Genomic DNA, 25,897 nt, shown 5'->3' on the forward strand with positions numbered 1-25,897 from the left:
GCCAGTTCTGGTTCTGCTCATTATGTATAAAAAGCTTCTCCATCCCATTTTCAGCTTCCTTTTTTTTTTCTTTTAACAGAAATGCTGGCATGCAACTTACCTCCAGGAATAGCTCAGAGCTTATGCTCTCAACTTAGTCATGAGAATTACATTTCTCTTTAGAAATTTCTCCCCCAATCTCTGTAATCATGACCCCATAAGAACTAGGTGATTCAGTTAAAATGAAACATATGGCTTTTTAGAACATATAGAAAGCAGCCTACTTCATATAAGAAGGAGATATTTTTCTTATATCAACAATATACCCTTATATTCTAAGCCATAGGAAGCATTTATCTATAAGAACATCTCTTCCCTTGAAAAGAGAGGCTTTATATGTAAAGCTAAGATCTAGTATATAATATTAAAATGTATGCCTGCATATTGCTTATGTTGAAAAGGTTTTCAAATAATGACTATAACTTATAAGAATGGTAGAATATTGTTACAGAATTTTCATGTTGGAAAACACCTACCAGTAGTAGTTATAAAATATATTGAAAAGAATCCAAGAGAGCTCTTGAATAAGCTTTCATTTCTCATCATACAATTCTATTTCTGAATCTTTTTCTCAGCTGGTTTTGAAAATATCAACATCATTTTTCCATTTCCGAGAATTGAACAGATTAATTTACTTGTTGAAATGAGCAAAATAGGAGAAGAAACATGAGCTTCTGCCTGTCATTTTGTTAACACTCTGTATAAACCAGTTACGTATTTTCAAAAGGATACTTTCCCAACCTTGTATTTGTCGATTATGTACTTAGCGTGAGTACATGAGCCCAACTCCCCACTTTCTCAGCCCACATCCCAGAGCCGTGTGTTTACTTACAGACGCGCAGTTTTCAGACTTGTCTTCCACAAAACCAATCTGGCAGGGCGTCCTCTGATTCTGCAGCCAATAGTCTGTAGACTCGAGGAGGCTGTTGCTGCAGGAGAACCTGAGGGAACCAAGGAAAACTTCTCAGTGTCATTTGCAAGGTTTTTCATGTAAACAGGAACTCTTTTCTGAAGAATCTGTAAGTGTTTTATTTGCCTCAGAGCATCTGGATAGTTGAAAAAAATTTCCAGGATCATAGCACCTCTAGATTGTGTAAAATAGTAGATCAGGAATTCACTTTAGAGGAACACACTGATGTTAATACTGTTGTTTCTTCTCTCATCAAATTTAACATCTGGAAACTTCAGTGCACCTGCAACTTTTCTGTAAGTTGCAGTCAAATGGTTGTTTCGGGGTATGGTTTAATTGGCAATGGGGATCAAACTTCATTTTAGCGTTAGAGTTCTTTTACATTCTATGAATATTTTTTATTAAAAATGTAGTCTTTCTCCACTTGGTGCAATACTGCTACCAAAATTATGATTTTTTTTTTTTTAGTTCTTCAGCTTTGGTAATGTATCTGTGAAATAGGATTCAGTTCTTCTAGAACACTTAGGGTAATATTGTTAAGTTTAAAAATTATTATAAGTAAGTGCATTACAACAACCATTTTCCTTGTAGAAACAGTATGGTAGGGCAAAATGAATTTCAATTCACAAATCCACAAATATGATTTATAAATGCCTTGTTTCTGGTCTTTGAATTTAAAGCAATGAATAAAAATTCTATTTCTGAGCCAAAACATTTTGAAGATGCAATCTCAAACAACGAAATGATTCAACTTCTGATGTGTAACACTATCCAAATATTGTATAAAATTTTTTCTCTACTTATATAAAATTTCCAGTGTTCTCCCGGTACCCTCTACTTTATTAAGGTATATGTCTGCTAACATTTGACAACTACCTTCACTTAAGTAATATAACAGATTTAATCAGTTTGGCTAATGCCATAAAAATAGAATGACACTTCAATTACATTTCATTTGCAAAATGAAGAATTGTCTTCCTTTGTTCTATAAAGATAAAAATACACTAATTTTGTCTCTGCAGATTGAGTTAACCAAATATAATTCTGACACATTTTTCCATAACATTTTTGTTTTAGCCAAGTGTTATCACTACTTTTTAGTATTTTCCCCACTCAGTGGTTATTATTACCTAGAAATGACAAATTTTCATCATTCTTTTCCAAACAGCACAAACAGACACTTTGTGGATGTGCAGGTAATTGATGAACTTGAGTTCTCACTGCAGACTGAAGTTGGCAACGGCACTTCTCAGGTTTCTTAAAGATTTTATCTAAACTATTGTTCTTTAAGTGTGAGCTGGGACCCCTACAGGTCCCTGAGACCTTTTAAGGAATCCAATGGTCAGACTACTTTTATAATAATATTAAGACTTTATTTGCTCTTTCCATTTGAATTGTCTCACGAGAACTCAGTGGAGTTCTCCAGGGTCCACACAAAGTGTTGCAGTGTAACAGGCTGAATGCAGAAGCAAATAGGAGAGTACAGCTGTCTTCTTTTAAGTTAGATATTAAGGAGATTTGCTAAAAACGTGAAATGAAGTCACTCTTCTCACTAAAATGTTTTGTTTTGGAAAACACTAAGTTTTCATAAAAATATGTATGTTAGAATGTAATGTGTTTATTATTACTTTGAAATTACTTTAAAATAATAAATTATTTAAATTGTTAATATCATTTTAAATTAAATAAACACATATTTTAAAAATTCTTAGCTTTAATTTATGATATGGAAAATACCAATAAGCATTACCCCTACAAACAAAAGCTTCACGAGGTCCACAAACATTTTTAGAGTACAAAGGAATTTTGATTCCAAACAAACAAACAAACAAACAAATTGAAAACCATTGACCTAGATTAACCTTAACTAAAATATAGAAATGTTCTCAGGCACTTCCACCACTGCCATTCACTTTTACTTCCAGGCTAGAATAGAGTGTGAAATCCTAAGCTGGTCATTAGTAGCAGGAAGACCTTGGGTGGTTAGCTTAAATTATGTCTCAGTTTCCACACCTATGAATGGAGAGAGCAATACCCACCTGGTGGGATCATTGGGGTCTTCAGTGAGATGACATGCATCAAACACTGTGGCGTGCAAGATGGCAAGTCATTGTCTCAATGTATGGTTTTCATTGTTACTGTTTGATACGAACTGCAAAAAATTGGGCACCTTTCCCTCAAATCAGTGAATCAAAAACATTTCAGATGTGTGAAGACAAATTTTCTTTAGCAAATATTCTCACCTGAGGTGTAATTTCAGTTCCATATTTTGTAGTCTTAATAGTTACAGCATGCTTAGAATGTGCCAGGAGATGTGCTAAATTTTTCACATACTGATTGATTGATGATTGATTACTTTTAAATTTAATCCTTAGTGCAATGCTGTAAGGTAGGAATGATTTTAAAGAGAAGGATCTTCATGGAAATTGTCATTTTGAAGATTAAGATCCTGGAGTTCAGAGAGATTTGAATTTCTGCCCTAAGCTTCTCAGAGCCGGACTTAAGATTTGGTTTTGAAGACACCAAGGCCTGTGAGTGAAATCATTTAATATTGCTGCCTTCTGTAACCCCTACAGATGGGTCTGACTTGGGATGTGTTTCTGAAGCGTTAAGTGCATCTAATTTTTGTAAATATAACTACGTCTATTCTGTATCATTAAGAATGTCAGAGATTTCAAACGGAGGCATCGAGTGAACATATCAGATAGTGATGCTTTACAATGCATCATTTTAATAACTCCTCTGACCAGAATCACTTCTCAGGCATTTCAAAGCTCACTCTGCAAAAATTAGGCCCTGGACTTCTTCTACATTCTAACGTATTCAGGGCACAGAGTGTCCTGGTGGCAACAAACTGTGTCAATAGGAGAAAACATCTGTCAGCTTATCAAAGCTTATAAATTACTTTCGTCTTAGGTCAGACTTAAGCGGGGGGCACAGTTCAGGCATGATTTACTTGGGTTTTCCAGAAAAGTGATGGGTTAGGTTGGCATATTTTCCAGGTGAGGTACAGAGAGGCAGAGAGGAGAGGACAGAAGCCATCAGCCTGATGCTTCCACACTGTGAGAGTCCCGAGGCCGTGAAAGAAGCTGTCTCATGATGAGGCTGACCGACTGAGAGAATTGCTCGTTACCTGTTGGATTCCTCCTGCACTGAACTTCTCTAACATAGAGAAATGAGCACAGAAAGATTGATTTTTGAGTCTTCTACTTTAAGGACATTTTTTGCATTTATTTTTATAATAAATAATAACTAAAAATACAAAAAAATTCTTCATTTACCCTAAGAGGGAAGAAAAGTTGACAGCTGTATGGACCTGCCTTACTCAGTGGGAAAACGCTAGAAAGTCTTCCCACTTGGCTATTCCATATCGCTTGGATACTGAGTGCCTTCTCTAAGGTATATCTTAGCCTCTGACGAAACAGAAATGTCAGGGTAAGGAAGTAGAATTTAAAACACAACCTAAATCTTTCAATTGCTTAAGAACTGTGTTTTGAAAAGAACTTCTCTGGTGAGAATATTTATTCACTGTATAACCTTAAAATGTAAATTCTATTGATCATAATTTAAAAAATAGTTCATTTGATTTTACCAGTAATTAAAATAAATATTATTAATATTTAGAGATTATCAATTATTTAATACTTATATTCTTTATTTGTTGACCAAGTAATACCACATTTATTGAGAACTCTCTGCGCTAAGGCCCTAATAGATATTATCTGAATTAAACCTCTAGACTTATGAAGTAGAATTTGAGGGCTAATATATGGAATGTGCTTAAAACAGTGCTTGGCATATAGCAAGTGCTCAACAGACATTAACTATTATAAAATGATTATTCTCTTTGCCCAGACTTAGAGGGGTCAATACTTTTTCTTGTTAGTAGAGAACTAGTGTTTGAGCCAGGCTCTCTGACCCCAAAGCCGCCATTAAGCATTGCTCCATTGCAAGTTGGTAAAATTACGTAAATTCTCATTCTTGTATTCCTCCAAATCCTGGACTGTCAGTTTGTCCACCTCTCCCTCAGGGGCCTGGTCTGGGTGGTTGGGAGGTCTGAGGTCCAGTCCTGACCCTACTGTCTGTGTGGTCAAGTTACCCACCAGCTCCCAGCCTGTTTGCCCTTTGTACACAATTAAATCATGTCATCTGAAGTCTTCTTCTACATGGAGCATCAGTAATTCCCCATCCCTTTCTACTTCTCCTATTCCCACTGCTTTGATTCCCAAATGCACTAAGAGCCAAATAAGCAAAGAGAATAAAAAATGCAGGCTTCAGCAAACCACATAGCATCATATGGTAAGCAAGTTTAACCTCTGAAAAGCTTTTGGTTTAATGGTTTAGACAAAAAAAGAAAAAAAAAAAAAGAAATGATTGAAAGAAGAATATGTGCTTGAGAATTTAATGATTTTGAAGCCTTATGAATATAATCTCCCTGCTGAGAGAGCCACTTTCTGAAGGGGAGGGGTGGAGGGAAGAGAAAAACTCAACAGGCTCTCAATGGCTCATTTATTTGTCTGTTATTTTTAGCTGCAGTTTCACTTGTTCCAGATGAAGAGCTGATCACAAACATGCTATGTATTCACAGGTTTGAGATAATAATGGCACGTTTTCGCTTAAAATTTCATGAGTGTCCTAAACAATGAAGAAAGATCATTCTTAAGACTTTCTTGTACAGTGACTTTGCTTTTTTATACAGAGGACCAAGTTGCAGGAATTTAGTATTAATATGGAATGAAGAGGGGAAAACAGCCTCCTAGTAACCTGGATACAGCCCTAAACACTGCTAAGCAACAACTTAACAGTTTTTAATAGTACTTTCTATTGGAGAAGATGTAACCTAAGGCTGATCACAGAGGCTTGGAGGCTTAGCTCCTAATCTATCCCGTCGCATCACTTCCTGAGTGACCGTGGGCAAGTCACTAAACTTCTGATGCTCTTAGTTTTTGCATCTGTTACATGAGGACAATTAAAGACACTTCAGAAAGTTGTTCCAAATTTCAAATAAGAAAATGTTCGAAAGGGCTAACCTCTTAAGAGAGTAGGTAATCGAGAGATGATGGCTATTATTATGAGAATGCAGTATAATTTAAACAATATGGTTTCCCTCTTAACATTTTCTTGGTCTCTGCCCAGCATCTGGCCATTTCTCTTTATCTGTGTTTGTGAGGCTCCATTCTTATTTTTCTCCTCCTCCTTCTCTCATGTCCTCCTTTAGTCCATATTTGGTCAACTAGAGGTTAATTGACCTCTTTTGATGTTTGACACTGGAAATATTAAGATGAACAAAAATGACTGCTGTGGCTTGGAAATTACACTCTAAGAGGGGAAAACAAGCACCTTCAGGACACTGATAAAGAAAGCATGTGCTTTGATCACAACAATCCTGGTCAGAGATCACCTAGGGTGGAGCGGTCCATTCTACCTGTGTGAGGTGTGGCAGGAGGCTGTGCACCTGACCAGTGTGCTGAAAGGTGCATCTGAGTCGTCTGCAGATGTTAGGGAAGGTTGGGGGAACACATCTCTCTTTCTAACAAGCTTTTCCTCCCCTGATGCATTAAACAGGAGTATCCCCTCTGGGTCAGGCCTCAGTGTGTTGCTCTTTGTACTCCCCCCAGTTGTTTTCCTGGGACACCTCCCTGACTCTCTGGGCACTAATTTTGGCCTGGGGGGAAGACTCACTGGTCAAGAGCTTCATCTTTGACCTTCCTCTAAAGCTTGGCTTTTCACATTTCTAATTGTTAGTTATTACTTTTGGATCTCCAGCTGTCACCTTTGACTCTTTTGTGTCTGAACTCAAACCCCTCCCTCCCCAATTCCATTCCCTAAAAGAAGGTTGACTTGCTGACTTCCCTATTTGCAGTTAATGGCAGAAAAATTCTGTTACCCTGTCTTGAAAGGTCTGTGCCATCTGGAATGCCTCTTCATCTATTTTTAGTTTTATATTCTCTTCAAAGTTTAATTTTTTCTTTAATTCCCTAATTTTTGAGTGCACACTATGGACTAGTCTCTGGGTCCTACAGTAGTGAATAATGCAGAGATGATCTCCATATGGTGTCCATCCACTCACTCATCCTTTCAAAGACTGCTTGTTGAGCACCTGCTGCTTTTACTGGGTGTTGTTTATTTACTGGGCAATTGGGGTGGACAAAATAAAAATAATGACAAAGTAAATAGTTTTGTTCTCATTCTCTTGGGGGATGCCAGGCCATAATCAAATAAATTTTTCATATTTGAATGTGTTCAGATAATGAAAACTACTGTGACCACTGTGAAGATAAAGCCAGGGAAAGGAATAAAAAGCTAAGAGATGCTGTTTTGGGAAAGTATTTCCTGGCAGGCTTCTCTGAGGCTGACATTGAGCAGAGATCTGAATGAAGGGCGATGCCAGGCACGCACCCACCTGAGGGCAGAGCAACCCAGGCAGAGATTCCAGGCAAAACAAAAGCTCAAAGCAGAAACCTGTTTGTTGATTTTGAAGAACAGCAAGGAGCTCGTAATTGCTGGCCCAGAGTGAGTGGTCGGGGAAGTGATGAGAAAGAACCTTTGATCTTTCACCAGAAAGAAATCCGTTGCTGAGCTGAGCCAGGCTGTGTAATGTCATGACATTCTCTAAGGTTCTACAACATTTGTAATTATAATTTTTGGATGATTGTCAATAGCTTAAGTAGTACTTAACTGTTAGCTTAAATTTTTATAGTAGCTTAAAAGTCCACCTCCCCACCCCGCCCCCAAACACATGCACATCACACTGGACTAGAAGTCAGAAGATTTTGTGTAATTTTACACACTTAATTTCATGTTGATTTAATCTGTGCCATAGCAAACTTTCTGAGAACTCTGCAGTCTTTTGTTTTCCACCATGGGATACAACAGCTTCCCATTACCTCGCAGGGAAGCTGAAATGCTTATGTAAAGCACAGTGAACTACTAACAAGAGACAATGATACAAACTGGAAATAAAGTTAACGTGTGGAGACAAAAAGCTGGCGTAGAAAGCTCAGTGGTTTAGTCTCAGTTTCTCAGAAAGTTTAATTAAATGTTAAGATAACATTTTCCTTTTAATGATGATTCTGGCTGGCTGCCTGGCATTTTGTGTATTTAGCCTCCTTTGACAAAATGGGCAAACTATGTCCAAAGTAGGAATAATCACATTTGATCACATTTGATTATTCATAGGACACATTCTGTAATATGATTGTCTGTTTGGTTGGATGTGAAGCATTCTTGCATTACCTAGTATAATTTGGAATTCTTGTAATTGATTATTAGAAAAGTATTGGAAAATAATGGAGTTCTTCCAAGGTCTTGGAACAAAAAAATTTTCCATTGTCAAGGAGAAGAAAAACACTTAAACAGCATGAGATCAAAGGCATAGTTGGTTGGGAAGGTTGGGAAGGAAATGGTTAGCAGTAAATCTGTAATTCTTTCTCCTTCTTTACTGTGGAGGAGGGTAGGAAGGAATACCCCTAGAGAAGAAAGAAGGTGACATTGTCATGTCTCATTATAAACATATCAATGACTGACCTCCGGATAAACTGTATTTTTAAAGCAGGAGAGTCCTTATATATGAGATGCTTTTAGCAATGTGTACCTGATCTAACTAAGCTTCCTTCTGATACATAAACATGGAACACACTGATTTGTAAATATCTCTGACAAATGTCACACATGCAAGTAACCAACTGAGTATACAATGGGAATGTTTCATGAATAATAGGGCTCTTTTCTTTGAAGTTAATGTCACCATATATGTAATCTATAGACTTTGTATATTAACCTGGCCCCAAATGTATCCTAATGTGGCAAGAAGTGAACTAGGTAGGCAGTTTCAGATATTCTCTGCTTTTCTTGTGCTACACAATTACTTGTATCCTGGAAACTATGTTGTATTTCAATGCAATCACAAGAATGATACAAAAGCACAGAGGACAATTCAGAAGCATCAAGCCATGCTTGTTTACTTCTGCTGTATCACACAGATGTCAGCTGGCTGAAGAATGCCTTGAAAGTTGATCAGAGCTTTTTCCACATGAACAAGATAACCAAGTTTGATTCTAAAGTATAAAATGCAAGAGTTACAAAAACAAATATACTCAGGAAATGCAATTATAGTATAATTTATGAGTGGTTGGCAATGATTTAAACAGAATCAAAGTAGACATGTAAATAGAGGACAGCTGATTAATTGCTATTTAATCACTATGTAGATGTAGTATAATGCTGTCATGTTGATATGATCAGTGAGGGAAATGTGATTCTTAATGTTAGGAGCAAAATATATAAAACACACACACATAGGAAAATGTTTGATGTGTATCTAGACCTCCCATTGACTTTGGATGATTTTTATGCAATAAAATCTGTAAATAGTGCAGATTTTGCCGTTCATCAGCTGGACTGCAGATTTGGCCGTGTATCGCTTAGTATTGGTGCCTATCTTGGGTCTTTAGCAATATAAGAAAGTGGCAATTCTTACTTCCTGACTCTTCTCTTCTTTGGAAGAAACTGCTGGGAACAACAACCTTTTAAGATGTAGGCAGATGGACACTTAACTTGCAAAACGACACACCTTCTCCATGGATTCTCTTCATCCTGGAGACTATGAACCCTCATCTGGGTCTTTCAGGGCAGGTGTCCTTCTCAGGAAGCAGAGATAACCCTAGTAGGTGTGGGCACGCATGTGAGGGGACTCATCTCAGGGATTCATGAGCCAGAGAGCTATGGAGGACTGATCAGGTTTATTCCAGTGACATCCTCCCTTTCCACTCTGACACTGGCAGGAGGGCAAGCCTGGCAGGATACAGGGACGGTGGATGCTGTTAGGGCTGATTGGGAATGTGGCGTTTACTCCAGACGACAAAGTTGAGAGGGTTGCTTAAATGAAGAACTGAAGGGAAAGAGAGGAGGTCTTAAGGCCAGAGATAAGGAGTAGGGATGGCAAGGCATTTTCAATACCCGAGGAGAGAAAAGGGAGTTTTGAATGCCAGATTAGATATTTTAAACATTTTAGACCCCTTCCATTTTTGGATAGAGATATTTAATACCTAATATGAAGGTTTGGGGGTAATTACAATAATTCAGAAAAAAAAAAAGAGATTGCTTGCCTAGTTTCAATAGTGCAGCATCACCCTTAATTCCACAGAATGTTCTAAGCTATTTTGGGTTTTCAGAGTCCTACTTTTTGGTTAAAAAAAAAAAAAAAAAAAAAAAGGAAGGAAAGAAAAGGCACTGCAAAATCCTTCCAGGAGTTCTTCACACATAGCAGAAAGGATGCTCAAGGAACTGAGCTTTGGAGAACAGAATAGGACCAGCATATTGGTGTCTTAAACACTGTATATAGCAATTGCTGGCAGGAAAGAGAGGTGATGTGGAGTCCTGAATGAAGTCCTGACTTTTGGAATAAGAAGCTGAATCATATTTAAACTGCAAAGTAAGCCATAATGATAGTCTTAAACACAGCTTCCCACCTAGGACACTGAACTGATATTTTCCAAAGAATAAACTCGCCATGTAAGACTTGTAGCCCCACCCTCTCTGTTTCAGAGTGGACCAGGCTGCTTCAAAGGCAAGAGAAAATGCTCATCATTTCAACCTGTTTTTGCTGAAGGCAGAGGAAGTTAGTCCCCACCGGTGCCCTCATTATCTGCGTCCTGGCCTCAGTGCAAGCTTGACGCCTCCTAGAAGTCAATGTGTCTCAGGGAATGTGAAATGTTCCCATAGGCAGTCAGCAAAATGACCCCCAGTGGGAATTTCAGGGCCGGCTCTTTAGATGCAACTGGGCTGAGTCAGAATCGATGCACTTGGTACCTTGTTCTTAGCTCCTCTTCCCGGTGACCTCAATGACACCACCATTCATGGATGTCATGGTTCAAATAGTCAGAGTTCTCATGGTTCTGCTTAACTCTCAGTGCCAGGGAGTCCTGCTGACCTTGACTTTCACCTGTGTCTCAGCAGAGTTCGTTTTCCCTCCTCCCTCTTCCTGTATATAAGTTCATCGTGTCTTCTCCCTCCTTCTCCCATCCACACCAGGTATGCTCCCCCTGGCATCCCAGATTCCCACTCTCCCTTTGCTCTAAGGAATTTTCTTTAGGACTGCTGGATTAACCATCTTCAAATATCACTTTTAGTAAGACAATTGTCTATTTCTTTTCTTAAAAATCTCCCTGCTTCTTCAATGCCTCTGATTACTCCTGCAGAAGGGCAATAAAACAAGACACTTTGTTGCTTGACACAATACGAATAGAGTAGTCTATTCTCTGGTACCAAAAAGCTGAGCCTGAAAGTCACTGCCAGGCTGCTTGATCAGAAGAGAGTGTTCAGAGAGCTCTGAGAGCTTTGCACTGCAGAGGGAAAAGCCTTGTGTCTTTCTTCTATAAAAAAGATGAACACGGCTTAGTTATGCTGGTTTTGTTTTTAATTTTATTTATTTAGTTTTATATTTTTAAAGACGTTCCTTCCTTTAAGGAAACAGTCTCTATAAATACAGAATACTGTAGCTATTTTCCATCATTTACTTCACGTAATTACTACTGGGGCTTCTGACTAAGAACAATATAATTCTGACTAGTAAAAAACGTCTTTAGAGATATGGATCAGATTTTGAAACAGCCTCTCAATTTGTCTTCCCGTGCCTGCACACATTAATTCAATTGCTTTTGTTAATTACATGTCATCAAAAAGATATGGGCTTAGATGAAAATGTATTTCATAGCATACGATGAAACACCAAGGGGCATCCATTCTGTTCTGCTTCGGATGTATCTGTGCCACTGTTGACAGCAAATTTAAGTCAGTTTAAAGGAGGCCAGTTACGCCAAAGAATGCTCTTGAAACTTCAAAGCGCAGATCAGATGTCATATTAAGATCAAACTTTGCCTCTGGGAGCCAGAAGTGTTTTCAGTCTGCTGCCTTTGATAAGTCCAAGCTTAAGGCGGATTTAATTAACATGACATAAAAAGAGAAGGATATTTGAGGTGTTGATTTTTTCTCCAACAATTCTTTCCTCACATGAATCCTGTTCAGAGACTTTGTTCCACTATGTGCCAAATAGCAAATCTTCCATCTAAGAGGTAAAGCACTGATTGAAAATGTCCAGCCGTTGTGGAAATATGACATTGACTATAATGCTTTCAAACTAGAGGAGAGTCTAACAGATAATTGACATAATTAAGTCCCTTTGGAAGCAATGTCCAGATTAGTTTTTAAATTCTAGTTAAAGAAATTTTGTCCTTGTGTAAAGGTCATTTATTTTGAATCAACTAATATTTATCGAGTATCAATTATGTGTTAAGGGCTTACACAAAGCTTTTTGTATGTAAACATCCCACCACATCTTAAGATATCTGAGTCAAAGAAGTCACATCGCTGGCCTAAGATCACACAATAAAATGGGAAACCTGGAACTTAACCCTGGACTTTTGGATTCCAAGTCCAGGTTTGTTGCACAACATTTCACTAGAGATAACAGATTTTGATTCATTCTAAAGAGAATATAAAGATCTGTCACGTAGTGCTTAACAAACATAACAGGATAACATTTATAATAATTTGGCCCATTTAATGGAAAGTCCCTATTATTCAGTGTAACAATGGGGTTGTGTTCATCTTGTAAGGAGGAATCATCCTATAAAAGGAGGGAACATCAGGCGACGTCTATGTGAGATACAACTTCAAGAGGTACCACAGAGGATTCTAGCGCCCCCTCCCACCAGCAACTCTCTTTCTCTTTTCCGCAATATTTGAAGTTCCATCATTTTAAACGCATTATTTTGTAGAATCACATTGTATGGATTAAAACTTCCCGTGGGTCTTGGTGCTCATTCAATTAAGGTGACATAGAGGTTAGCTTACATTCCAGCGTAGGTGGATTGATGTTTTGTAATGAGTAGAATTGTGAAGACATGTCCAGGCTGAGAAGACTCAGTTGTCAATGTCAGTTAAGGGAGGGGGCAACAGTGTTAGTTAGTTAGTCGTAGTTAAGTAAAACCAGATTTGATTCATCATAGCTACACTAAGCTACAGAACCACTAACACTTCAGTGTGAATTTATCTGATGACTTTCTTAGCACTCAGAAGAAGGGAAGAAGGAAGAGAAAAAATAATTCTGAACCTAGAGCTAGGAAAATCATATAACACTGGATACCAGTGGACTTTTGAGAGCAAAGAGGGAGTGTCTATCAATAAAATGCCAGGACAATATATGTAGCTATGACTGGATGGTATGGTCATCTGAGCTCTGGGGAAAGACAGTCCCCTCACTGATAAAAATTTATATTAAGGAGTTCCTCCTTCAAATAAGTCCACCAAAGTCTTTTTTCCTGATGATTTTTTTTCACAGTTATGGGTTCCACAGTGACCATATTTTTCCAATAGCAACAAGAAACTGAAGCAATTACACCTGGGTTGGATTCCCAAAACCCTTAGAGATTTACTATGAAGCACACAGATTCCATTCAATTTGCAACTTTTTTCAGAAGCCAACTATCCAAAGAATGCATTACCTTCTGGACCCTTGCTTTATTTCTTCCACTGGTTATTTTAACAATATGTCAGCTCTGATAAGGAAGTTTGATGGGGAAGAAGATGAAGCTATTATATGAAATGAGTTTGGGGAATTACCAATAGATTTCAATGATCTGTGCTACTCTGACTGAGTCTGATCGACTGTGAAGAGTGGTGATTCAGCTGGACAGCCTTGCTATTTCTAAGATAGAGAGAGAGCTGTCCTCATTCCATTTGCTACTTTTGTACAGAACATACATTATATGTCCATTTATGAACATACAGATCCTCACTTCCCAAGTCCTGTTATCTGTGATTAATACAATTAAAAACACTTAAATCAGTTTGCAGTAATACATACCAATACAATAAAGGCATGAAACTCAATATTCATGCATTTCATTGATGGCCTATGCTCTTGATGCAAAGAAGAAGAAACACTGGAGAGCTAGTTTTTTGAAGGCAAGGAAAACAACTGTAGCCTGTATGGTGTATGATGTGCGGCACACACGGCTACTACAAAACCTTTAAATGTAATTATTATGTAAGCTTAAGAGAATATTTGAAATGAAAACACCACACTAGGAATATTGGAAAATTACTGCCAGCACACATAGGTGCTGACTTCTCCTGCATTAATTTGTAGCAACTCTTCCTAAATTTGGTTGGATATTCTATTCACTCATTCAAACCTTAATCATGCTTCAAAGTCCAAATTAAGATCCGCTCGTCTTTCTGAAGGTTGTCTTTCAGGTACAGGGTCTCTCTCTGTGCTTAACTATAAATACCCATAATACTCAGTTGTTACCTAATTTATATTATCTTGTGATATCACTGCATAGTCATTTTACATGATTATTTAACTTATGAATTATTGCTTGACTTTTCACTTGAGAATCCAGTATTATTATCTCCCAAGCTAGACTGTAAATTCTTCAAGAGAAGGGGCCATTTGTGATCTATCCTTGTGTCTCTCCTCAAGACTGAACATAATTTTAAATGTATTTAGGTTGGAACTGTATGAAATTACCTTTATTTGATCAAATTTGATCCATTAAAAGTCAATTTCTTATGGTTCAACCAACTACTAGTTGTTCTAGAAATAATTGTGGAAAAAGTAGAATTAGATTTAAAACTGTAATTTCATATATATATGAATTCATATATATTTATGGCCTAAGATCACACAATAAAACAAGAAACATGGAATTTAACCCCGGACTTTTGGATTCCAAGTCCAGGTTTGTTGCACAACATTTCACTAGAGATAACAGATTTTGATTCATTATAAAGAGAATATAAAGATCTGTCACGTAGTGCTTAACAAACATAACAGGATAACATTTATAATAATTTGGCCCATTTAATGGAAAGTCCCTATTATTCAGTGTAACAATGGGGTTGTGTTCATCTTGTAAGGAGGAATCATCCTATAAAAGGAGGGAACATCAGGCGACGTCTATGTGAGATACAACTTCAAGAAGTACCACAGAGGATTCTAGTGCCCCCTCCCACCAGCAACTCTCTTTCTCTTTTCAGCAATATTTGAAGTTCCATCATTTTAAACACATTATTTTGTAGAATCACATTGTATGGATTAAAACTTCCCGTGGGTCTTGGTGCTCATATATACATTTATATATATATATGAATTTATATATATGAATAAATATATGTATGAATATATTCATATATACATGAAGTCATTTAGAATAGATGATTTGAGTCTTGGTTTCATTTTTTCTAGTAGATATCAAGTGCCAGATAGCTCTTTTTAGTTCAGTAGTTTCCAAACATGACTTTTAAAAAATGAATATAAATATCTCTCTTCTAGGGAGATAAGTGTAACTGAGATAGCAGATCATAAAATACACTCTCAGCATAGTAATGTCAATATTGAATTTTTTCTGGCACTGTTTTCTTGCTGATAAGATCATTCTGTAGAATAATATTAGTAATAGGTAATCTTTATTTTGAGGGCTTACAATATGCCAAGCACTGTTCCAAATATTTCACATTTATTAACTTACTGAATCCTCACCTCAACCCTGTGAAATGGGTAATATTATCATCTTCTTTTTTCAGATCAGCAAATTGAGGCATGAAGAGGTAATTTGCTTCAGATCACACAATTAGTAATGATAGAACTGGATGTCAAATTCAGGCAGTCTGGCCTCAATCCTTCTTTTAAATACAACAGGGATTCGAATCAATAAAAAATAATTATTTAAAAATTAGAGTAAATTAAAAATTATTTAGTCTTCTGAAAGATCTAGCATCTGGTGAACACTTTCTAATTTAGCGTTACAGAGTTGAATAGACAATACAGAGGGTTTGAAAACCTGCAGCTTTAGTTCTTTCGTAAGTAATTCAAAATCACTTTGACTTATAATACTTCAGTGTTTTGCATTAAAAACTGGAATTTATAGCACTGACTCCACTATAAGAATTTTATAAAAGAAGAAAGAATAGGATCATATAACACATTATAATAAGAGCCCTTAGTTAATCAGACAGGCTCATTTTTATATTTTGTTATGAATATATGCACACAAATACTTATATAAAATTATGTTTAATGCTACTTTTTATTATCAATGTATGTTCTCTAATGCTGATATCTGTTTTCTTTGGTACTTGAAAACTACAAAATTGTACAAGCAGAGAATACATAAGGCTGCTTAACTGGGTACAGATATCTACATGATATACAATGTACTTTATGTATACATAAGTACATATACTTATACACATATACAATAAGTTTAGTAAAAGAATTCGTCTTAATTTATATCTCTAAGTACTTTTTATAATTTAACTTTTTTTTTATGGTAAATGAACTAATCCAGTGTGATTTCCCCTAAGTTTTCGTGGAAAGAAACATACTTTCCTCTGGACTTTAATATCAAATAGTACAAAAACATTAGATGGGGAACTGGGCATTTTGTTTTAAATTTGGGGCCTCCAGCTGGATTGTCTGGAAAAATGAGACAGTTAAATTAGATGATTTTATGTTGTTCAAATGACAATTTTCTGCAAGCGTCTTAAAGCAAGGTTTACTTATCAGTTCTAAAGTCTATATTCCAGGAAAAGCAATTCTGTTTCTCCTAAAAAAAATAACCAAGCCTACCTTTCCCTTTAAGAAAAGAGCAAAAGGAGAACCTCCAGGAATCTTTCTTAGATACAGACTTAGGAGCTTAATATAATAAGCTGAGCTATTCAAAACTCGTGAAGATTTTTCTAAAAGGAGATTCAAGAAGAAATGGTTGCCCATGGCTAAGCGTGGGAAGAGATACTAGAAGAGGCTGGAGATACAGGTGTGATGTTGGAGGCTTAGTATGTTTTAATCAGGCATTTATGAAATGCTTGAGTTTTCTGACCATTTCCAGGAATTACATTTCTAATGTCATCAGAGGGTTATCCTGGGAAGCAAATTGTGGGTGATTGTGTCATTTGTTTTAGTTGCTGTTTCTGCTTTAGAAAAAGTGCTTGAAAAGTCAAACTGAACTAGTGTTCAAGTTCAGTCAGAGAGAAGAGTGGTGTTAGGCAGTGTTACCTTCTTACATGCCTTGATGGAGCTACCCAGGCTACTTCCGGAGCTGCCACCGGCGCTGCCCTGCTGTGCTTCCGGAACCTCATACATCAGGGGTGACTCCAAGTTGCTGCTCGTGCCCCAAAACACAAAAAGAGAACACATTCCAGTGAGTCATCTCCATATTCTGAAAAGAAGAAGCACTATGTTGTCTCTAGAGAAGCAGCACATTTGCTGCTACAGAATGAGGCAAAGATGGCAGGAGCACGAAACTCATGTATTTATTAAAATGAGCTCAAATTGACATTAAAAGAACTTCTGTCAAGATACAGTGCAGCCTTATAACTGGCTTCTAATGCATAAGGCTGCAGATACCTCCCTGGGACATTTTCCTTTGATTTTGGCAAGTGTTGACAGTATTTATTAAGCATATCCTTTCAGACTGATTTCATGCTGAAACTGCTAAATGTGTTTCAATGAGGAGGAAGATCAAGGTGGGAGAGAAGATACAAAAGCAGAATTTAAAGTAGTGACTTTAAAAATATTACAGGAAGAGAAGCAGACTCTCTTGCAGAACACTGTCATATATGAATGAGGTTCTGAGTTGCCGTCACACCACAATCACTAACGATTCATGCAGTGTGGAATAAGAAGGTCATCACCAGTAGTGAAAATGGCTTAGGGGATATTCAGTTGTTTCACCAGAGAGTAAAGTGTCCAGTTACTGGAAATCAAATTGTCTGTATGTTGCTACTTAAGGTTTGGTCTGTGAACAAGCAGCGTTGATATTGCTTGGAAACTCGCTAGACACCCAGGAGATCAAGTCCCACGCTGGAACTACTGAATTAGAATCTTAACTCTGATATCAAACTCAGGGGATTCATATGTCCATTGAAACCTGATAAGCATTTATCTGACATATTAAATTAAATATGTGTTCCCTTTTGCCCCTGAGCCTTTGCACATGATATTTCTTCTTTTAGAAACATCCTTCCCAGGCCCCCTCCCTCCTCCTGGGTGATTCCTACTCTATCCTTTGGGTCTTTATTTATAAATCATGTCTTGCATCTCCCTCCTCCCTTCTCTCTGCCAAAGAGGGCACGACTTCTCTCCAGTGCACACACAAATGCACACACTCTCATCTCTCCCCAACTCACATATTCCACCCTCAACCTGACTCAAGAAATGGGATAGACATTCTTCTTGTGTGTTCCAACAGCACTCTGAACCTTGTCCTGCTATAGCCTTTGTCAAAATGATATATAATTATGTGGTGTTTGTCTGTCTCCCCATTGAGTCTCTAAGTACTGGAAGAGCAGGAGCCCCTTAGGACCGAGGGTGGAACTAGGCAGGGACGGATGCTCAGTTAGTATTTATTAATGTTGTTTCTTCTTATCTTTCTGAGCATCCTGGCTGCCCTCAAAAGATTATGCACAAACGGGCATTTGAATTTGATGCTAATTTTTTTGCAGTGGTGACAGATGGTGAGCTAAGCCACATCCGAGAAGATAATTTAAAGGATTTCCCGGGATAGTTCTAACGAAAAGGGATCCTGCTGCTATTGTTGCTAAAGAGTCAAGTAAACACAGTGAAAGTGAGACAATTTTAACAGATTCTAAGAGGTAAGATTTATTCTTACCTTCTCCCCACTTAAAGAAAGCTTTCAGTAAGATATAGTAATTACCAGTGGTCTGATTGTTTCAATCCTATTAAGGATATCTACTCTTTAGTTTTATACTAAATCCTTTAATCTTGACACTGAAAAAAAAAATAAATAAAAGCTCACATCTATCAGAAGAGGTTTTGAGCAAGGTATCAAGTTGCTTTAGTTAAAGACACTTTAAAAACATGCCACAACCTAGAATTCAGAGGGTTTTAAACTACACATTTGTGTGGTTCAAAATGAAAGTTTGCTAAACTGAATGTCCTTATTTTACCCTGAGCTAAAGGGATTAACTTGTTAGATGAAGCTTAGAGGTTTAGGCCAGTCTTTCAAAAACTGATTTCTTTGGAAACATAAACTCCAAACCCAAAGCAATCTTGAGAAAGAACAAAGCTGGAGGCTCATACACCCTGATTGCAACATATATTACAAACCTATAAAACAGTGTGATCTTGGCAGAAAAACAAACACATAGATCTGTGGAACAGAATAGATAGCCCAGAAATAAATGCACACATATATGGTCAATTAATTTATGACAAAGGAGCCAAGAATTTACAAGGGGGAAAAGACAGTCTCTCTTCAATAAACGGTGTTGGGAAATTGAACAGCCACATGTAAAAGAATGAAACTGGACCACTACCTTATACCATACACAAAAATTAACTCAAAATAGATTAAAGACCTGAATATAAGACGTGAAACCATAAAACTCCTAGAAGAAAATATAGGCAGTATGTTCACAGATAATTTTTTAAAAATCTGACGCCAAAAGCAAAAGCAAAAAAAAAAAAAAAAGCAAAAATAAACAAATGGGACCATGTCAAAACAAAAAGCTTCCACACAGCAAAGGAAACCATCAACAGAATTGATACCTATTGAAGGGGGAAAATTTTTGTAAATCATATATCTGATAAAGGGTTAATATCCAAAATATATGAAGAACTCATACAACTCAATAGTAAAAAACCAAACAACCCAATTAAAAAGTAGGCAGTAGATAAGAATAAACATTTTTCCAGAGAAGACATACAGATGGCCAATAGGTACATGAAAAAATGCTCTACATCCTTAATAATTAGGGGAATGCAAATCAAATAAATAATGAGATATTACCTCATACTTGATAGACTGGCTATAATCGAAAGGTGTAATAACCACTGTTGAAGAGAATGTGAACAAAAGGGAATTCTCATACACTGTTGGTGGGATGTAAACTGGTGCAGCCACTATGGAAAACAGTATGCAGTTTCCTCAAAACATTAAAAATGAAACTACCATATGATCCAGCAATTCCAGTTCTGGGTATTACTCATAAAACAAAAATACTAATTTGAAAATATATCTTCACCCCAAGTTCATTGCAGCACTGTTTATAATAGCCAAGATATGGAAGCAACTTAAGTGTTCATCAGTGAATGGATGGATGCAAAAATACACACACACTGGGGTATTAGTCAGCCATGAAAATGAATGAAATCTTGCCTTTTTCAGCAACATGGATGGACCTTGAGGACATTACACTGAGTGAAACAAATCAGGTAGAGAAAGACAAATGCCGTAAAATCTATTTTGTGAAATCTAAAATATGTACGTGTGTGTGTGTGTGTGTGTGTGTGTGTGATTTTTTTAACAAGAGGGAGATGGGGGTGGGAGAAATGGGTGAATTGTTTTTATTTTCTCTTAAATTTTAAATAAATTGAATTTAAAAAACTGATTTGCTTTAAAAATCACTTGATGTGTTAGTTTCTTTTACCTTCATCTTATGACCGGTCTATTGACAAATACGCCCTCCTTGACCAGACTTTAGTCAGGTTCCTCTGAGTCACCTTTCACCTGGATCTTGACCTTGGCCTGCTGAGCTCAGTTTTTTCAGTTTAGCAAGATTCCCCAACCCCTGATATCTGAACAAGATCCTCATCCCTCACCCTTAATATCTACATACTTGGTCAGACAATAGCAAGAATCCTGTCAGGCCATTTTAGCAAGGATTCCCCCTACTCTTGATATCTCCTCTTATTAATTTTCCAACCACTGACCCCCCTCCCTCTGTCCGATGGTTGTAAGTCTCCAATTGTTCTCTTTGTATTTGGATCTGAGATCAGTTCTATACTGATATCTCTCTCCCCTATTACAGTGGCTCAAATAAAATGTCTTGTATCTTTGACAAGTCTCTGGTGCAAAACTTTTCTTCTACACTGTACAGTCTTCTGCTCCATCTCTGGTAAGAAATTCACTGTTTTTCCTTCTACACTGATGTTTTTCTTTTCTAGGTTGAAGATATCAGAGCAAGATTTTCTTATCATGTCATCTATGCAAATCTAATATGTCACCATCTTATCAGTGGCTGGAAGACCTACACAGTCCCCATTAAGACTGTAGGATTTTAATAAATGTACCAGAGGAAACAACTATCTAACCTTGAAAATATTTCAAAACCATTGTTATGTGTCCTGTTTTAATATTGAAAGGCAGCTGAGTAACTGTAGAATGGTGAATTCCAGACCTTTTGATTTCCTGGACCAGTAAAACAATGACAACAATAATATTAGAAAGCGGCCAATTTTTTATTTTCCCAAATAAGGACATTTAAAATCCCTGATGACCTCTGCTCTCACCTTCATTTTTCAAAGAAAGGATATTTAAACAATATAAGGAAACAATGATATATTATCTAAGAACGAAGAGTATTTCTTTTTAAGAAAAGACAGTTGACAAACTTTACTATCATTTTGCCCTCGGATCAGTGAAAATGTTGCAGATCTAAGTTTGTGTACTTTTTGTGAGGTACTAGTAAGTGACAATAAAGAGAGTGAAAATGGGTCATTTATTATTAATCATAAAAGGAGTGGCTCATTCTTGGTAGAAAGAATGGCCACAAATTAGCTATCCTCTAATTCATCTTGATTATCGAGAAAAAAGACATGCTTATAGCATTGTTACTTCATTTGGGACATAATTTGTAAACACCACTGGCTGGCAATTTCCCTATTTTCAGTGCTAGTTGTGCAGAAACCTTTTATCCTGAAAAATTATACTGAATATTTTTTCAATGAAGACTTTCTCACTCAGAAAACTCTCAAATGTATCCAATATACCCACTGAAACATAAACTTTATCATAAGCAGATACCACACAAAATAACTAGATTATAATAGGAAAGACAATCAAATAGTAAACTTCTTAACGTAAGAAAAGGGCTGTACTGTAGAACAGAGTTTTATTGGTGAATATACATATAATAAAATAACATGTATCGAACAATATGCCATGTGTCAGATGCTGCGCTTTGCAAATCCACGTATTAGCTCTGAGTAAACAGGTGGTGATTAGCAACGACCTCAAGAATTTAATCACTACTCTAGGGGTTTATTATCTTTGTACCTCAAAAAGCTGCTTCACAATCTCAGCTTTATCAAGACCTCAAGAAATTATTTTGAAACTATAACATCTTGTTCAGAAAAGATCAAGCAAAAGAACAAGATATCTTAGTTTTTTTTCCCCCCTTTTGTTAATGAGGACTATGGGGAAACTTTTGAAAACATATGTCCTACAAATGGTGTGTGCAAAACTATTATGTTAATGTCAGCAAAAAGTACCCATTACTGTTGCTAAGTTAGTTTTTCATGAATATGCATTTATACAGAAGACCATTTGATGCTTACTGTTGAAATATTTACCCCAAAGTGCTTTATTTCTAAAAAAAAAATTTAGGTGTATATTTGGATGGTCATAACACATCATGTATATCCCTGCATTCTGCTGCATCTAGACTTTAGTTCAGATACATTCAAAACATATGTTACAGTATTCACCTCAGATCCCAGATAATTTCTTGACTTTCCACCAAAGCACTGGGTAAGTGCCTCACTCTGTTATACCATCTTCTGTATATTACTTCTAAAAAGTTAACATCATTTAATGCATAGCAGGTACTTAGCATCTATGCAATATTTCACACAACCTTTTAATTACATTCCTTTTATAGATGAGAAGTTAAGAATTAGAGGTTAACATGTAATCCAAGTTTATATTGCTGGCAAACAACTGAACTGAGATTTGCCCTGTTTCTCTTGTCTCTACACCATGTTACTTTCCACTGTGACTCCTAATTTTCCTCCTAATCCCTTGCTTCCACAACCATGACCTCTAAATGAGTCCCCGTGTAGACAAACCCTAGTGTTTCGGTATCTGAGACATGTAAGTTCAAGTTTCCACTTCACCACTTATTAGCTGGATGGAACTGAACACGTGACTCAAACCTCTCTAAGCATGTTTCCTCCCCTGTAAAATGCATATTATAATGGAAGCTCTGTCACGGAACTGTTCTGGTGGTTAAATAGGGCTTTTCCGTAAAGCAGTAGCATGTGCTGGCGTAGGGAAAACATGGAGTATTAGACTGAGAAATGGTACCACACTAAGCCCTGTAAATTTATTCTTAAGGGTCTCATTATATTTTAAGTATATTTTGGTATTAAATATAACACAGACAGACCTTTTGCATTAATGCATAAATGCTTGTTATAGTGACATTTCTCTTTTCTGTTCTCAGATCTGAATTTCTCAAATCCATGCAAATCTATGCTGACCCTTCACAATTATCATGAACTTCTAAAATAAAGAATAATTAAAACTTTTTCTAAATCCAAGAGAACACAGAATACGTTGTTAGTCTAAAGCTGCACATGGATGTGGCCTGTTGAGACACACGGTCTTACATTTGTCAACATGGGGAGATATCCAGATCATTGAAGCAAAGCCCCAAAGCTTCCAGAGGACTAATTTGACTTTGGTGAAAATTTGAACTGAACGTTATTTCTTGAGGAAAGTAGTTATATTGCTTAAATGCTACTTTAATTGAACAAAAATTTAAAAGACTGCTTTAATTAACACTTAAGACTAATTTAAGATATATATATATATATTTTTTTTTTTTCTCTGTGTTTCTGTTTGCCCCCTTCATTTGCTTGGCAAACCCTTTCTCCTGAGATACTTTGTGAAGCTTCTGCTTCAGGTGTCATCAACACCACATCATGGAACTGAAACAAAGAAACTTTATGAGAGGGAGGAAAAGGGACGAAATCCTGGTTTGAACCATGCATGCTGGCCATTTACATTTTTTAAATTATTTTTATTATTTTTTTGAAGTATGGTCGATTTACAATCTTGTGTTAGTTTCTGGTGTACAGCATAGTGATTCAGATATACATATATTCCTTTTCATATTCTTTTTCATTATAGGCTATTAACAAAGTATTGAATATAGTTCCCTGGGCTATACAGTAGGAACTTCCTTTTTTTTATCAGTCACTTGCATTTAAAGTCATGTTATGCTATGTGAAAATGATATAGTGAAGAGAAAACAACTGAAAGAAGAAAGATAAAATGTAGGTGTGTGTGAAAAATATGGGTCTGTGTCATAACAATGTGTCTAGCGGTTGCTGTAGAGTATAGATTTTAAGAAGTCTTTGTTGATAAATAATTGAGTGAGTGAATTTTGTTGGTCTCAAGTTAAGGAAAACTAACATATTATTCTGTTGATCAAAATAATATGTCATATTTCACATGTTGCTTCTGAGGGTATTCATTTATATGACTTTTATGAAAAGCCATCTGAACACATGTTTCACGAATCTTACTCAGTAATGCCATTTACAGGAATTTATTCTAGAGGACAGACACCAAAATAAAGACTTAAGTACCAAGATGTTCAACTCAACGTTACGAAGAGAGAAAAACAGAAAATAAATAATACATTCTTTAATAGGTACGTTGATAGAGTTAGCATGCAGCCATTAATACGATGCCCCTTTCCCGTAAAAACAAAATGACATGGAAAAATACTCCCCTGCTGAATGAAGAGTTGAAAACACAATATTATACCATGTAACTATTGACCTAGATAGCATCCTTTTAAAATGAAGGATTGATCAGGTCATTTCTGTGCTTAAAACCTTGCTGTAGGTCTGCATTTCACTTGGAGTAAAATTGTAAGTCGTTGCCGTGGACGACAAGGCTCCACATGCTTGGAGTCCCCTCACCGCTGAGACCTGGGGTCCTTCACACTCTCCATCCCTGTCGCCACTCTGGCCACGCTGGCCTTTTTGCTATTTCTAGAACAGGACAGGCACAGTGCTGTCTTAGTGCCTTCGCTAGACATCCCCTCTCCCTGGAATGCTCTTTGGGGGTCTCCGAGACCCCTTTATCACCTCCCTCAAGTCTTTCTGAAATGCCCCTTCTCCACGCTGCTTCCCCTGACGACCCTGTTGTCACCCGGGCCTCCCTGTCCCTGGCTTCCCAGTCTCTCCTCCCCTGCTCTATTTTCTCAGGATCTTCTAGCATTCTATAGAATGTGTTTATTTACTATGTTTATTATTTATTATGGGTTCTCCTCCCTGTTCTCCCCTATCCTACCTGATGGTTATAAACTCCAAAAATGTGAGGATCTTTGTTGGTTTTTCATGATGCGTTCCAAGTCCAGGAATAATGCCTGGCATACAATAGGAGCTCAGTAAATGCTTGTTAAATCAATAAGCTACTTAAAACATAAATCTATACATAGTTTCCTGTGCATAGAAATAAGAAAATGTTAAAGAAGTCATCTTTGAGTAATAGGGTTATTTGTGATTTTTTTTGTGTTCCTTTATACATTTTCTAAATTATTTACATTGAATACATACATATATATATATATATATATATATATATATATATATATATATAATACATAATATATGTATGTATTTGTGTGTATGTGTATCTCAAAAGAGATCCTTATTTTTAAAAATGTGATCTCTGTAAGCTCTGGAAATCCAGTGCTTATAAAAAATTTGGAAGTGCAAAACTCTATTATATTTACAGTCATAAGGAATTTCTCTGTTTATTAAAGTACCTTTTCCATCAAACTCAAGTGAAATTTGCAATCTTAACATATAGGTTACCATTTTAGTGATGAGTTCTCATAGGTGCCACAAAAGGTAACAGACAATCCAACTACTGCAGTGAAAATGAATTAATATGACTAGTAGAAGTGATAAAACCAACAAAACCAGCAAATTCTGCCTTTAACCAAAGGTAACTTCCATGACAAAGCTTTTATATCTAAGAATCCTTTATCATTTGTGTCTTTTTTTTTTAGATTCCATAAGTGGCATCATATGGTATTTCCTTTCTCTTTCTGGCTTTCTTCACTTACAATGACAATCTCCAGGTAGAAAACAAACTTATAGTTATCAGCGGGAAAGGGTAT

The 25,897-nt window shown here is 36.6% G+C and overlaps 1 protein-coding gene across 1 annotated transcript in view; it reads right to left on the minus strand.

The window, feature by feature from the left end:
* SPHKAP (SPHK1 interactor, AKAP domain containing) overlaps window positions 1-25,897 on the minus strand; it is a 135,574-nt gene that overhangs the window by 85,238 nt on the left and 24,439 nt on the right. Inside the window, 2 exon segments of the mRNA XM_032480415.1 lie at window positions 872-980; window positions 17,010-17,115. Coding sequence (XP_032336306.1) covers window positions 872-980; window positions 17,010-17,092 — 192 coding nt within the window. The 5' untranslated portion in view covers window positions 17,093-17,115.

Source organism: Camelus ferus, chromosome 5, assembly GCF_009834535.1.
Source record: "Camelus ferus isolate YT-003-E chromosome 5, BCGSAC_Cfer_1.0, whole genome shotgun sequence".
In the NCBI taxonomy this organism is placed as follows: domain Eukaryota; kingdom Metazoa; phylum Chordata; class Mammalia; order Artiodactyla; family Camelidae; genus Camelus; species Camelus ferus.